Source organism: Bos mutus, chromosome 6, assembly GCF_027580195.1.
Source record: "Bos mutus isolate GX-2022 chromosome 6, NWIPB_WYAK_1.1, whole genome shotgun sequence".
In the NCBI taxonomy this organism is placed as follows: Eukaryota; Metazoa; Chordata; class Mammalia; order Artiodactyla; family Bovidae; genus Bos; species Bos mutus.
The window spans coordinates 90,431,606-90,446,473 of record NC_091622.1 but is presented as its reverse complement, the minus strand read 5'-3'; the positions used below and the strand labels follow the sequence as shown (position 1 = coordinate 90,446,473).

General features: G+C 42.8%; 1 protein-coding gene across 1 annotated transcript in view; it reads left to right on the top strand.

Moving 5' to 3' along the window:
• The window catches only part of NAAA (N-acylethanolamine acid amidase), a 28,209-nt gene extending 18,227 nt beyond the window's left edge, over nt 1-9,982 (top strand). The window contains exons 9-11 of the mRNA XM_070372530.1: nt 875-903; nt 5,165-5,273; nt 6,117-9,982. Of these exons, the coding sequence (XP_070228631.1) occupies nt 875-903; nt 5,165-5,240 (105 nt within the window). The 3' untranslated portion in view covers nt 5,241-5,273; nt 6,117-9,982. The remainder of the gene's footprint in view (nt 1-874; nt 904-5,164; nt 5,274-6,116) is intronic.
• The last annotated feature ends 4,886 nt before the right edge of the window (nt 9,983-14,868 follow it).

Genomic DNA, 14,868 nt, shown 5'->3' with positions numbered 1-14,868 from the left:
GGAAATGGCAACCCACTCCAGAGTTCTTGCCTGGAGAATCCCAGGGACGGGAGCCTGGTGGGCTGCCGTCTATGGGGTCGCACAGGGTCGGACACGACTGAAGCAACTTAGCAGCAGCAGCATCAGGTGACTCAGTGGTAAAGAATCTGCCTGCAAATGCAAGAGCCACAGGAGACACTGGTTTGATCCCACGGTCTGAACAATCTCTTGAAGGAGGGCATGGCAACTGACTCCAGTGTTCTTGCCAGGAAAATCCCATGGACAGAGGAGCCTGGCAGGCTACAGTCCATGGGGTCGCAAAGAGTCGGACATGACTGAGCGACTTCACTTTCCTTTTTCACTTTCATGCATTGGAGAAGGAAATGGCAACCCACTCCAGTGTTCTTGCCTGGAGAATCCCAGGGACGGGAGCCTGGCGGGCTGCCGTCTATGGGGTCGCACAGAGTCGGACACGACTGAAGTGACTTAGCAGCAGCAGCAGCAGCAGTATTCCACTGTGTGTGTGTGTATATGTGTATATATATATATATATATATATATATATATATATATATATAGTGTGTGTGTGTGTGTGTGTGTGTGTGTGTATATTCACACGGCAACCCACTCCAGTATTTTTTCCTGGAAAATCCCATGGACAGAGGAGAGGTCCAGGGGTTGCAAAGAATTGGACATGACTGAGTACACATATATTTATCACATCTTCTTTATTCATTTGTTGATGGACACTTATGTTGCTTCTATATCATGGTAATTGTAAATAATGCTGCCTTGAACATTGGAGTGCATGTATCTTTTTAAATTTTTAGTAGTCTTTTTTAAAATTAAATTTATGTATTTGTAAATGTCTTTTAATATGATTTTTCCCATGCAGGTCTTATCGGTGTTTCCAGTTTGTAACAAGTAAGTGACGTGTTAAGCATGCGTCATGCATCACCCCAGCATGGTAGACTCTCTCATGCACTTTTTGGCTCAGCAGGGACCTGAGGGCTCCCACAGAGCAGGTTGTCTAGGTGCTGTGAACACAACAGTGACAAAGTCTCTGTTCTCCTGGAACCAGCATTCTACTGGCAGGAGCAGGAGGAGGCAGGGAGGGGAAGATAAACTCATGTACCATGTCAAGTGGGAAGTCCATGGAGAAAACCAGAGCTAAGGAGGATAGGGTGATCTGGAAGAAGAGGGCATGATGTGTTCATCCTAAATCCATCTGCTAGCTGGGGGCCGCCCTCCCTGGTTGTGAGCTCCTTCACATCACTCTGAGGACTAAACTGTAGCCACCTTTGGCTTTCCTTTATCTCCCCGGGGAGTTTCTGCTACCCTCATCCTCATTTCACAGATGATTCAGTGCCTAAGTAAATGATTCTCTTTTAGCCTGTGCCCTTGACAACAGCATTCTGTGAGCTATGGCTTCTCGGATCTACAGGCTGGGATTTCACCCACCTCCTTTTCTGAGGTGAATCGCTGGGCTGTCTTGCCACTGCCACAGGAGGCTCTTAGTTAAACTTGAAGTGTAGCCCCCGCCAAACTTGCACAGGACTCTCTGAAGGTCCACTGTCACCATCTTAGCAAGGCTAAATGGGCCAGTAGCCCACTCCTCAGGGCCCCCTCCCCCTCCCAGTGATGCCTGATTGCCTTATCAACAATCAGTGAGGCAGGGCTTAATTTACTAATATAAAAGAGGAAGCAAGTCAATACAGAGTCCTGTCTTCTTCTTATACTTCCATAAATTCCCAAGCCCAGCATTTCCTACTTTCTCATTATCCTTGCTTCTTTCTCCAAGGCAAGAATATTAAAATGGTATTCTTCAAGAAATAGTCTAGTAAGTCGCTTCAGTCGTGTCCCACTCTGCGACCCCATAGACGGCAGCCCACCAGGTTCCCCCATCCCTGGGATTCTCCAGGCAAGAACGCTGGAGTGGGTTGCCATTTCCTTCTCCAATGCATGAAAGAGTCTAGTACAGATAAAATTTGTAAAGTGAGTTTTAGTTTCAAATACCCAATTGATTTTTTTCTTTAAAGGATCCTCTTTTACACAACTGTAAAACAGCAGTTTTCCTGACAGCCTCTGGAAGAACTTTTGTAGTATTTGGGTGTTCTAAGATTCCTTAGGTACAATGACACTTTCTTTAAAAAAAAAAAAATTGTTAGAGTATAATTGCTTAACAGTGTTGTGTTAGCCTCTACTGTACAGCAAAGTGAATCAGCTATATGTTTACAATGACATTTTAAAAACTGGTGTTATTCTTCTCACTTTGCACCACAACAGGAATACATGTCTTTGGAATTGTTTTTAAGTATGTCCAGACCTGGAGAATCCCAGGGACGGGGGAGCCTGGTGGGTTGCCATCTATGGGGTCGCACAGAGTCGGACATGACTGAAGCAATTTAGCAGCAGCAGATAAAAAGATAATTGTTAAAAATTCCCTATAAACATATTCTAACAGCCAAAAACAGAAAAAACAAATTAGTATTTTCCCACTCTAACAAATGAGTTATTTGGGTCACAAATGACCCAGTACTGTATTAGTGAACTAGCTCGTTGAGGGCAGGGAGAGCAAAAACAAAAGATTCTCCTGATTTGTAGCATGTATTGACTTTCATGGTGTAAATACCTACCCTGACCTACTTCAGGATTACAGTTGGCTCATAACCTTCCTGAATATTTAACCATTGGTTCTCACTAGCCTCCCGGAGTCAGCTCCAACCCACTTCCACTAGGGCACAATATTGCCCTTTCAATATTCATTTAAAAAATATATATGAAAACCTATTTTTGTGTTCTTATAGTTTTTAAAAGTTATATAAATGATGTTTTTTAAAGATTAGTAGTATAATCAATATTTATCGTAATAAAGCAGTTTCCATACTGTAAACAGCCCATATAACTTTAAATGGTTTCATCATAGACAATCAAATGTAGTATAATTGAGTTAAAAATTTTTCAATTGTTAGTTTTCTCTCATTAAAACTCTGAAATTAATATTATTAATACATTATTCCCCTCCCACCCTGCTTTTTATTATTTTCTTTGGCCTAATTCCCAGAAGTAGGATTACTGAGTTAAAAGACTACAAATGTTTAAATGGCATCTGAAATGCTTTGTCAAAAGAGATTTGTCAGAAATTCTAAAGTTTACCAAGAAGCATTTTTCTCTACTGTCTAATTGAAAACCCAAAAGGAACGACCTTTAAATGATAATGATCCCTGAACCAGAAATAACACAGATCCCTGACTCTCAGGCCCTTTACATGTAATGATTACTATCAACTAAGGATTCAAGATTGCTGGGAGAAATATCAATAACCTCAGATATGCAGATGACACCACCTTTATGGCAGAAAGTGAAGAGGAACTAAAAAGCGTCTTGATGAAAGTGAAAGAAGAGAGTGAAAAAGTTGGTTTAAAGCTCAACATTCAAAAAACTAAGATCATGGCATCTGGTCCCATCACTTCATGGAAAATAGATGGGGAAACAGTGGAAACAGTGTCAGACTTTATTTTTGGGGGGCTCCAAAATCACTGCAGATGATGATTGCAGCCATGAAATTAAAAGACGCTTACTCCTTGGAAGGAAAGTTATGACCAACCTAGATAGCATATTCAAAAGCAGAGACATTACTTTGCCAACAAAGGTCCATCTAGTCAAGGCTATGGTTTTTCCAGTAGTCATGTATGGATGTGAGAGTTGGACTGTGAAGAAAGCTGAGCGCCAAAGAATTGATGCTTTTGAACTGTGGTGTTGGAGAAGACTCTTCAGAATCCCTTGGACTGTAAGGACGTCCAACCAGTCCATCCTAAAGATCAGTCCTGGGTGTTCATTGGAAAGACTGATGCTAAAGCTGAAACTCCAATACTTTGACCACCTCATGCAAAGAGTTGACTCATTGGAAAAGACCCTGATGCTGGCAGGGATTGGGGGTAGGAGGAGAAGGGGATGACAGAGGATGAGATGACTGGATGGCATCACCAACTCGATGGACATGAGTTTGAGTGAACTCCGGGAGTTGGTGATGGACAGGGAGGCCTGGCGTGCTGCGATTCATGGGGTCGCAGAGTCGGACACGACTGAGTGACTGAACTGAACTGAACTAAAGTCTATTTTATGTGTGAGGTTAATAGAAATGTCTGAACAGAAGCAGTTATCTCTATGCTTCCCCCTTGTGCTGTGCTACAAAATTACATGCCCCTGCAGTAGAACGCCATCCTCTGCTGTGGCTATCAGCAGAGGAAATATTGCAGCAGTGATGGAGAATAGAATTGTGACCAAATAAGTAACTGAGATCCTGTTCTGGGAACCTTCATTACCCTTGGATGAGCTCTGCATGTGCTCATAGTGCTGTCTTCAGTCCGGTGTACGATTCAGCTGCAGGGTGCCAGCACCTATCCCTAAATAGCCTGGCTCCAGATGCTTTGAGCATGAATCCCAGATAGTGTCTGGGGCAAGAGGTAGATGAAAGAAATGAAGTGAAGTACCTGAGTGTGTGTGCACGCACACATGCAAGTTATTGGGATCTCTTACTCTGCAGAATGTTGAATGAGTGACATTATACCTTTCATCCTTAGATCTAGGCAAGTGGGCCCCTGGTCTTGATTCTTGAGCTCTAGGGGCCCCACTCTGGCCTTCCTCTGACTCTCCCATGATATAAGGAATCCACTCAGAGTCTGACCTAAGTACCTAGGACCCTGGAATTCTTAGCCTGAACAGCACCAAAGCCATTTCCAGGGCCTGTGCGGTCTGCTTCCTGCTGGTGGTCTCTTGAGGGCAGTGTGCGGCCATTGTGGATGTCCTGTGTCTGGTGGGGGATGGCTGGGTGTCGCAGCTGAAGCCTGGATGTAACAGTGGAGTGTCCACACATGTGCCACCTGTGGGCAAGGCAGAACGAGGCTGAAGGCCAAAGCCAGCTCTCCCTCCTGCCACAGAGGAACTCAGAGGGATCTGAGAATTTTAAATTTAAACTCAGCCTCCCACAGTGTTTTCAGAATAGGAAAGAACACTTTGTGTGGTTGCTTGAATTATAACTTTTAATTATTCTGACATACGTAGATCTCTATTTGTATTCTTGTCCATGATCCCAAGTGTTAGGGGGAAGGCTTGGGATTGTTTTTTCCTCTTTGGATATTAGAGAAAATGATGTGTATATTAAAATTCCTCTCTTTATTTTCAGCTATACAATCTATACTACCGTAATGAGTGCTGCCAACCCAGACAAGTACATGACTAGGATCAGGAATCTGAATTAAAAGCAGAAGAGAGAGTTCACCTATTCTATGAAGGTTTGCTAAAGTTGTTATTTTGTGTGTTTTCCCCAAGGGGTGGGGCTAGGGGCAGGTAGATGTGTGTTGGTATTTCTCCTGGAAGACAGTGGCATCCTCAACATTAATACATACATAATATTTTCTGACAGGTATCTGGTGTATGGTTGTCATTTGTGTCAGGTTATTGTTGCAATTGGGCTTTCCTGGTGACTCAGCTGGTAAAGAATCTGCCTGTAATGCAGGAGACTTGGGTTCGATCGCTGGGTCGGGAAGATCCCCTGGAGAAGGGAATGGCAAGCCACTCCAGTATTCTTGCCTGGAAAATCCCATGGACAGAGGAGCCTGGTGGGCTACGGTCTGTGGGGTTGCAAAGAGTTGGACATGACTGAGGTGACAGCATGTACTCATTGTCACAATTAGGTATTTATTTTTAATTGTTTGATTGAAAGCTAATCATCTGATGCCCAGTGACCTTTGCCCTTTATTAAAACCTGCTTTCAGGGCAAAGTGTTACCTCTTCACTTACGGCAGAGGGGCAAATATCTGTAAGACTTCTGTGTGTCCCAAGTAACAGGGAGGCAAGCCCAGTTCCTTTGCAGACAGACCCTGAAGGACCAAGGACACTCAGAATTTGTTGTAGGCATCAGTGAGTCTGTAGGTGAGAGGAAAGATGTAAGGAAGAAGCAGGAGTCCTTTCTGCTGCCCCTAAAATCGAACCATCTTGGCAGCCACTGATGGACAGAACACCTTTTCTGATTGCAAGGATCTTGTGAAGTTTATAAACCTAGCCTGATGTTTGGTCATTCACTTATGAGGATATTAAAATCAGTTTAAATTAAGCCTATTTTTTTTCCCTTACAGATGATTTTTTAAATGAAATTTTTGAAGAGCTGCACTTTAAAAAATAAAGTGAAAAGATTATATTTTATGACCAATACAGGCTTCTTCCTCATTAAACTTTTCAACCTTGTGCAGTGGGAGCAGGAGGATCCGTCTGGAGCTTGTCATGGTAAAGTGGGTAGTGGGCGTCCTTTCTTCAAGGTTTGCCTTGACCTTCTCTGAGCTTCTTCTATGCCAGCTTGAACAACTCAAAGATAATTTTTTTGATCTCAGAGGGCAAGCTATATCCTCAGGCTTTATTCCCAGCTTCTCACCATTATTTATACCTATGTAGTCATATCTCAGCTTATAAAGAAATGAGCAGGTAAGACCTCCTTATTCATTAGGAAGTGCTTCTGGAAGTATCTGCCAGCCTTAAATAAAATTAACAGCAATTATTTTTAAGCAGAGAGAAGTTTATTAGGGAATAGCAGAGGATTTAACAATTCAAGACAAGCAAACAATGGCAAACCATAGGCAAGTCTAAAAAACAAAGGGGATGTTAGCTTTTATTGGAATGTGGGAGGAAATTGGGGAGCACTGTTTTGAACAAAAGTTCATTAGAAGAGAACGAGAGTTCAAGGTTGTTGCAGTTTCACATTGGTTGCAAGCGATGGTTAGTTTGCTGTTGCTGAGAAATGCAAAAAATCTTTCTTCCTCCTGGCTGTATAACCATAGATAACAACTTTCTTTTCATGGCTTCCCCACTCCATTTAAAATCAAGTATGCTTTATCTCTGGTTCCTCTGCCTTTTCTAAAACCAGCTTGAACATCTGAAAGTTCACGGTTCATGTATTGCTGAAGCCTGGCTTGGAGAATTTTGAGCATTACCTTAGTAGCGTGTGAGATGAGTGCAGTTGTGCAGTAGTTTGAGCAGTCTTTGGCATTGCCTTTCTTTGGGATTGGAATGAAAACTGACCTTTTCCAGTCTTGTGGCCACTGCTGAGTTTTCCAAATTTGCTGGCATATTGAATGCAGCACTTTCACAGCATCATCTTTCAGGATTTGAAATAGCTCAACTGGAATTCCATCACCTCCACTAGCTTTGTTCGTAGTGATGCTTTCTAAGCCCCACTTGACTTCTCATTCCAGGATGTCTGACTCTAGGTCAGTGATAACACCATCATGATTATCTGGGTCATGAAGATCTTTTTTGTACAGTTCTTCTGTGTATTCTTGCCACCTCTTCTTAATATCTTCTCCTTCTGTTAGGTCCATACCATTTCTGTCCTTTATTGAGTCTATCTTTGCATGGAATGTTCCTTTGGTATCTTTAATTTTCTTGAAGAGATCTCTAGTATTTCTCATTCTGTTGTTTTCCTCTATTTCTTTGCACTGATCACTGAGGAAGGCTTTATTATCTCTTCTTGCTATTCTTTGGAACTCTGCATTCAGATGCTTATATCTTTCCTTTTCTCCTTTGCTTTTCGCTTCTCTTCTTTTCACAGCTATTTGTAAAGCCTCCCCAGACAGTCATTTTGCTTTTTTGCATTTCTTTTTAAGGATTAAGGCGATGGTCTTAATCCCTGTCTCCTGTACAATGTCACGAACCTCATTCCATAGTTCATCAGACACTCTATCTATCAGATCTAGGCCCTTAAATCTATTTCTCACTTCCACTGTATAATCATAAGGGATTTGATTTAGGTCATACCTGAATGATCTAGTGGTTTTCCCTACTTTCTTCAATTTAAGTCTGAATTTGGTAATAAGGAGTTCATGATCTGAGCCACAGTCAGCTCCCGGTCTTGTTTTTGTTGACTGTATAGAGCTTCTCCATCTTTGGCTGCAAAGAACATAATCCGTCTGATTTCGGTGTTGACCATCTGGAGATGTCCATGTGTAGAGTCTTTATCTGGGCTTCCCAAGTGACACTGGTGGTAAAGAACCTGCCTGCCAATGCAAGAGACATAAGAGATGCGGATTTGATCCTGGGTTGGGAAGGTCCCATGGAGGAGGAAGTGGCAACCCATTCCAGGATCTTTGCCTGGAGAATCCTAAGGACAGAGGAGCCTTGCAGGCTACAGTCCATGGGGTTGTGAAGAGTCAGACATGACTGAAGTGACCTTAGCATGCTCGCATGCTTTATCGGAGAAGGTAATGGCACCCCACTCCATAGGATTTTCTTGCCTGGAAAATCCTATGGACGGAGGAGCCTGGTAGGCTGCAGTCCATGGGGTCGCTAAGAGTCGAACAGGACTGAGCGACTTCACTTTCACTTTTCACTTTCCTGCATTGGAGAAGGAAATGGCAACACACTCCAGTGTTCTTGCCTGGAGAATCCCAGGGACGGGGGATCCTGGTGGGCTGCTGTCTATGGGGTCATACAGAGTTGGACACGACTGAAGCGACTTAGCAGCAGTAGCAGCAGCAGTATGCTTTATCTGTTTTCACATTTCTCCCTTTTGATCAAGACCTTTCTCTGAAAGCATCACTGATGTAGCATCATGTTGTTTATTTTGGCTGAAATATTTTTGTCTGCGTCCCTCAGTGCCAGGAAGGACCTTTCCTAAGGGTTGTGTTGGCGGAAAGAGCAAATAGCATTTGCTATTTGCCACATTTGAGGAACAAGGAAGGTAAAGAGGAGCTCTCAGGCATCTCCCGTTCTTAAGTTACGTCTTGTCAAGGTTGTAAGCCTTGGAATCTGAAAGCGAAGTGTTGAGCTGACATCATATGGTTTGGTGCATCATTCCTGCAGATATTTGCCAGCCAACAGGTACAAAGTCTTAAAATGGTGATGCAAGTCAAAATTAAAAGCAGAATGATGAATCCAGTTTGTATAATTGTCCTAAAGATTGAAGGACCATGGGGAATCAGGTGAAACGTTGTAACCAGTGTTCTTGTTCCCTGATTTTTTGTAATTGAGTTTCTACTTTCCCAGAGAAATGTATCCATGAGCAACAAGCAGTGCTTGTTCTGCAAGGTAGTCAAGGGAAGTTTGGTTACCTAACAGCACCTTAGCCAAGGTATTGCAGAATTAAGGAAACCTCAGCTAAAACTGGAGCAGAGACAGGCCTGTAGTGGAACCGCTCCCAACCAATGCATCATTGATCACAGTAAGCCCCCTATATACGAACCTTCAATCCTCAAAGAAGCAAACATGCATCTTGTTCCAGCAAGGAACCAGAGCCTGTGCCATCAGTGTCAGACATTAGTGAAATTGCCCCTTGCCCTCCATCTCCTATTGCTGACCATCCTTCATCCCTAACATCTCCCAACTCCTCTCCCTCCTCCAGTCAATGACTTTCCTTGTCTGTTCACTTGATGCCAGCCCCTATATGCCAGCTGTTGTACTAATGTACTTTTCAAGGTGCTGTAAGATTTAAAATGTTTTACTTCTTTTGTGTGTTTGTTTTTATGTATTATTTGCGTGTAAAGAATTATAAACCTATTACAGTACAGTACTATATAGCTGATTGTATTAGTTGGGTACCTAGGCTAACTTTGTTGGGCATACGAACAAATTGGACTTACAAATACACTCTTGGAATGGAACTCGTTTGTATGTGGGGACTGTACTCCACACAGGAAGAGATTTATGTCTACATCTCAGACAGGAAGGTGTTGCCTACTCTACTACCCAACAGGAAGAAGAAAACTCTGGCGACAGCCCAGCCAATCAAACTGTAGCTGCCCAACCAATGAGAAGTCTCCATACTTTAGACTGCTGGCTTCCTCCAGTGAACTCTTTCATGATTACACTGCCTCCCAAGCCCCTTCTTTTCCCTTTAAAAACAAACTCCTCTTTCTTGTTCTCTGGATTTGCCTGTGGTCTGCCATAGTTTGCACATCCCAAATTGTACTACTGTGACTATTCCCAAATAAACTTGCTCTTGCTGACAAAAAAACTGGCTCTCCTGTTACTAAAGTGGACAGAAATCTAACGCTGTTGTTGAGCAGCTATTGCTCTGGTGGTGAAGAGTCAGCTATGTTACCTAGGGTGATGGATAGATTTCCAGTCATGTGCTCACTAATGTATACTCCAAACCAAGAAAGGAGGAAAGATCTCCGGATGAGGCAAGCCCAGAGTCTTGTACCCTGCCAGCCAGTTAACTTTGGGTTCTCTGATGTAGGCTTAAGGGGTTGGTCCAGTTTCAGATCAGTTATAAATAGACAGTGGAACAACTAGATGTCGTAGTGAGCATTGTCCTCCCATTCACCAACTGTCCTGACATTTATTAACCCAGGGATGATAACATCCTTCACAAACAAAGATGAAACCAGAACACAAAGGACTCCAGCTGAAGTGTCGTTGTTTATTAGTGAATTTGTGGAAATGGAGCTGTTGGCATTAGTCAACCAGGGGTCAGTGATGTTTTGAGAGCATTCTGGAAGGATTCCTCCAAGCCAAAAAGACCATTGTCTAACATGACAGCACAGGGTACTTGACTTTAAGTTGTTTTTTTGGACAAACATTATAAAAGTAGGGGCTTGAGGGGGGCGGTTGCTGTAGTGTCATAATTTTAAGTTGATCTAGGATGGTACTATCATCACTGTCATCAGTGTGGTCTTCAGGAGGAAACAGCAGGGGAGGGAATGTTGATGGCAGTTTCACTCTGTAGCTAACGTTGAGGGGAAGTTGAGTAAAATTAGTGCCGTTAAGGATAAATGAAAAACTGGTCACAGAACAGACTAAAGAGTCACTGCTGTCGTGTACAGACTGGAGTTTCTGATGGCAAAGCCAACCATCAGAGGTTTCTCTCATAAGCAGCAGGTTGAGAAGGGCACATAAGAGCATTGTCTTTCCAAGAAAAGGAGAAAAGGCAAGAAACAGTGGGGAAAGGTATCCTGGCCTGATCTGGCCACCTTGGGGAAGCTGTCTCCTTCAGCTGTCATCTGTTTCAATTCCTGGAAATCTTGACTTCCGGTCATCAGTTGCTGTGCAGGTCCAATCAGGGTTTGGTGCTTTCTTTATATGTGATATATGGATCCAAGGGTCTGTTCCCTGGATCTCAGCAGTATGAGGATTGGTTAACAACAGTTGGTAAGAGCCCTTCCAGCAAGATTGGAATTAAATTAAAATTTTTTTTAATTATTTTATTTTTTGGCTGTGCCACATAGCATGTGGGATCTTAGTTCCCTGACCAGGGATCAAAGTGAAGGGAGAGTGAAAGTCACTCAGTCGTATCTGACTCTTTGCGACCCCATGAACTATACAGTACATGGAATTCTCCAGGCCAAAATAACTACAGTGGGTAGCCTTTCCCTTAACCAGGGGATCTTTCCAACCCAGTGATTGAACCCAGGTGTCCTGCATTGCAGGTGGATTCTTTACCAGCTGAGCCACAAGGGAAGCTCAAGGATACTGGAGTGCGTAGCCTATACCTTCTCCAGTGGATCTTCCCAACCCAGGAATCAAAACGGGGTCTCCTGCATTGCAGGCAGATTCTTTACCAACTGAGCTATCAGAGAAGCCCAACCAGGGATCAAACCTGCACCCATTGCATTGAAAGCACTGTCTTAACCACTGGATCACCAGGGAAGTCCCCAAGGGATGTCTTTGAAGATGTCTCTTGTAAGAGATGAAATCTCTAGGTTGTAAGAGATGAAATCTCTAGGTTGTAAGAGATGATACTGAAGACCTTTGTCTCCAGAGAGCATGCTGTGAAAAAGATTGTTCTACTAAATCATAGTTATTTTCAACAGGAAAAATTAGGTCTTTAAAATAATAAAGTATATTCCTATGTGCTCAATTGTGTCCAACTCTTTGCAACCCCATGGACTGTAGCCTGCCAAGTTCCTCTGTCCTTGGAATTTTCCAAGTGAGAATACTGGAATGGGTTGCCATTTCCTATTCCAGAGTATCTTCCCAACCCAAGGATCAAACCCAAGTCTGTTGTGTCTCCTGTACCAGCAGGCAGATTCTTTACCACTGACCATCTGGAAGTCCCTAAAATAATTGAGTATGTATCCTCTTATTAGCTATAGATCAAAAGAAGCAGGAGCTAGGAGCATTGGGCATCTGTGATTATCTCAAAGGGTGAGAGTTTATGGGTTGCAAAAGGGATACATAGACCTAAGATTTAGAAGGACCAATGACAATGACTTTGGGCAGGATATTTGAAGAGTCTCTACAGATTTTTGCCTTTAGAGTTAATGGTGCCGTTCATGCATTTAACTGGCCCTGGGGATTTTGGCTGGTAAGCACGGTGAAAGTATTATAGAACTGGCCAGCCAGCACAGACTTGTCCAAGCACCTGGCTGAAGTGAATTCCCTGGTCACTATGATGTTTGAGGTGGGGTTTGCTCGGTGAAAGTGAAAGTGTTAGTAGGTCAGTTGTGTCCAACTCTATGAGACCCCATGGACTGTAGCTCACCAGGCTCCTCTGTTCATGGAATGCTCCAGGCAAGAATACTGGAGTGGGTAGCCATTCCTTTCTTCAGGGGATCTTCCTGACCCAAGGACCAAACCCAGGTCTCCCACATTGCTGGCAGATTCTTTACTGCCTGAGCCACCAGGGAAGCCCTTTCTAATAGAATCTTAGCCCCAGAAGAGATAGTGGCCTATCTCCAAGGGAAAGCTTCAGTTCAGTGAGAAAACATAACAACTGTTGCCAAAACCTATTTATATCCTTGAGTTGAGGAAGCTGGAGGAAATCCGTTTGCCGAACCTCAAACAGTCTACTGGGTAATTTAAAATGTTCTAGATGGCACGGATAGGTTTTCCAGGTTTGTGTTTTGGGTGGGCATGGCCAATAAAGTAGATACTTTTAGTGGGTTTATTAATATTTTCCCAATATTGGCTCATAAAGTTTGTAATTTTATCAGTAGATGAATGATGCAATGCATATACAGTGTGGTTGACCCTTGAGCAATGCAGGGGTTAGGGCAACAGATGCCCCTGCAGCTGTGTAACTTACAGTCAGCCCTCTGTATTCAAGATTCTACATCAGCCAAATACAGATCATGTAGTACAGTAGTATGTATTTATTGAAAAAAAAAGATCCCAGTATAAGTGGACCCTTGCAGTTCAAGGATTGTGTCTTTCAAGGGTCAACTGTAGTCAGTAATGGGAATTTTATAGTCTCTGGCTGGACTGGATCATCATTTGGTCCAAACCAGAGCTTTTTCTTTTTACCAAACCAACAGTAACTAGAGTTCCAATATTGTTTTTCCTTTTCTAGAGCCAGTTGTTGGGTATCTCTAGCTAATCTGTCTAGATTATCATTTGGGGGAACATCTTTTTGGACCATGACAGAGGTTTGGTTGTTGGTTTCTGTGAGAGTAAAGAATTTTTAGTGCAGATATCAGTGAGGTGGTTCCCTTTAGCTTCCAGAGAGTCAAGTTTAAAATGCTCAGAAGTTTAGTAGTAGCCAGAGTGGCTGGTAGGAGCATAACATCTAATAAATCTTAAATATATGGGACATTTAAATTTTTATCCCCATTAGATGTAAGGAAATCTCACTACTTCCATAACATTCCAAAGTCATGGGCTACTCCAAAGGAGTATCTACTGTCTATATAAATATTATTATATATGGTTTTGCCCATGGCTGAAATATAGGATTGAGTAAGCATGTCATTCAGTCTGTAGTACTGAGGTAACCAAAGGCAAAGACACTGTGTTGTTAACTTCAAAAGAGGTTACAATTGCATACCCAGCACAATATTTACCATTTCATCTTTTAAATAAGAACTATCAGTAAGCCATGAAAAATCAACATTTGTTAAGGGGGTTTCTTGCAAGTCATATGGGGATTCAGGAAATGGTCTTTTGAGGACTCCCCTGGTGCTCCAGTAGTTGAGACTTCATGCTTCAGTGAAGGGGACGTGGGTTCGATCCCTGGTCAGGCAACTGAGATCCCACACGCCATGTGGCATGGCCAAAAAGTGAGAGAGAGAGAGAGGTGGTCTGTCGAAGTTAAATAGTCGTGAGGAGTTTTGTACATAGAGGATGAAGAAAGGGTGGCAAGGTTAGGCTTATTACAGTGAGCAAGAGTAATATGGGGTGTGGTCAACAGGAGAATTTCATAGGGAGTAAGATGTCTTGCTGACAGATGTTGGGTATGGTTGGAATTCAGAAGGGCTTTCAACAGTGTGAGGAACAAAGATAGTCCGAGAGGAACTCATGACTCTTTCTCGGTGGCCTTTACTGAAAGGGCAGTGGAAGGAATGGCTCAGAGGCAAGGAGGACCACAGGGTCTAGCTGTTGACTGTGATACCTTATTGGTGATGGCCATCTCCATGTTTCTAAATAAGTACCCTAAGGGCATTTCCTTCCTTTTCATAGACTCTGAGGAAGAAGGAGAGTTGATAATTAAAGTGTCCAAGGTCAGAGAGATTCATTGAGGTTTCTATCAATGTTTTAAAACCTAGCTTGTCCTGATCTTCCCAAATAATAGGATCAGGATGAAAGGACTGGCAGACTTTATTTTCTTCATTCTCCAAAATGCGATTGCAGCCATGAAATTAAAAGACGCTTGCTTCTGGGAAGAAAAGCAATGACAAACCTAGACAGTATATTAAAAAGCTGAGACATTACTTTGCCTACAAAGGCCCATATAGTCAAAGCTATGGTTTATCCAGTAGTCATGTATGGATGTGAGAGTTAGACAATAAAAAAAGGCTGAGCACCAAAGAACTGATGCCTTTAAAGTGTGGTGCTGGAGAAGACTCTTGAGAGTCCCTTGGACAGCAAGGAGATCAAACCAGTCAATCCTAAAGGAAATCAGCCCTGAATATTCATTGCAAGGACTGATGCTGAAGCCCCAATATTTTGGCCACCTAATGCAAA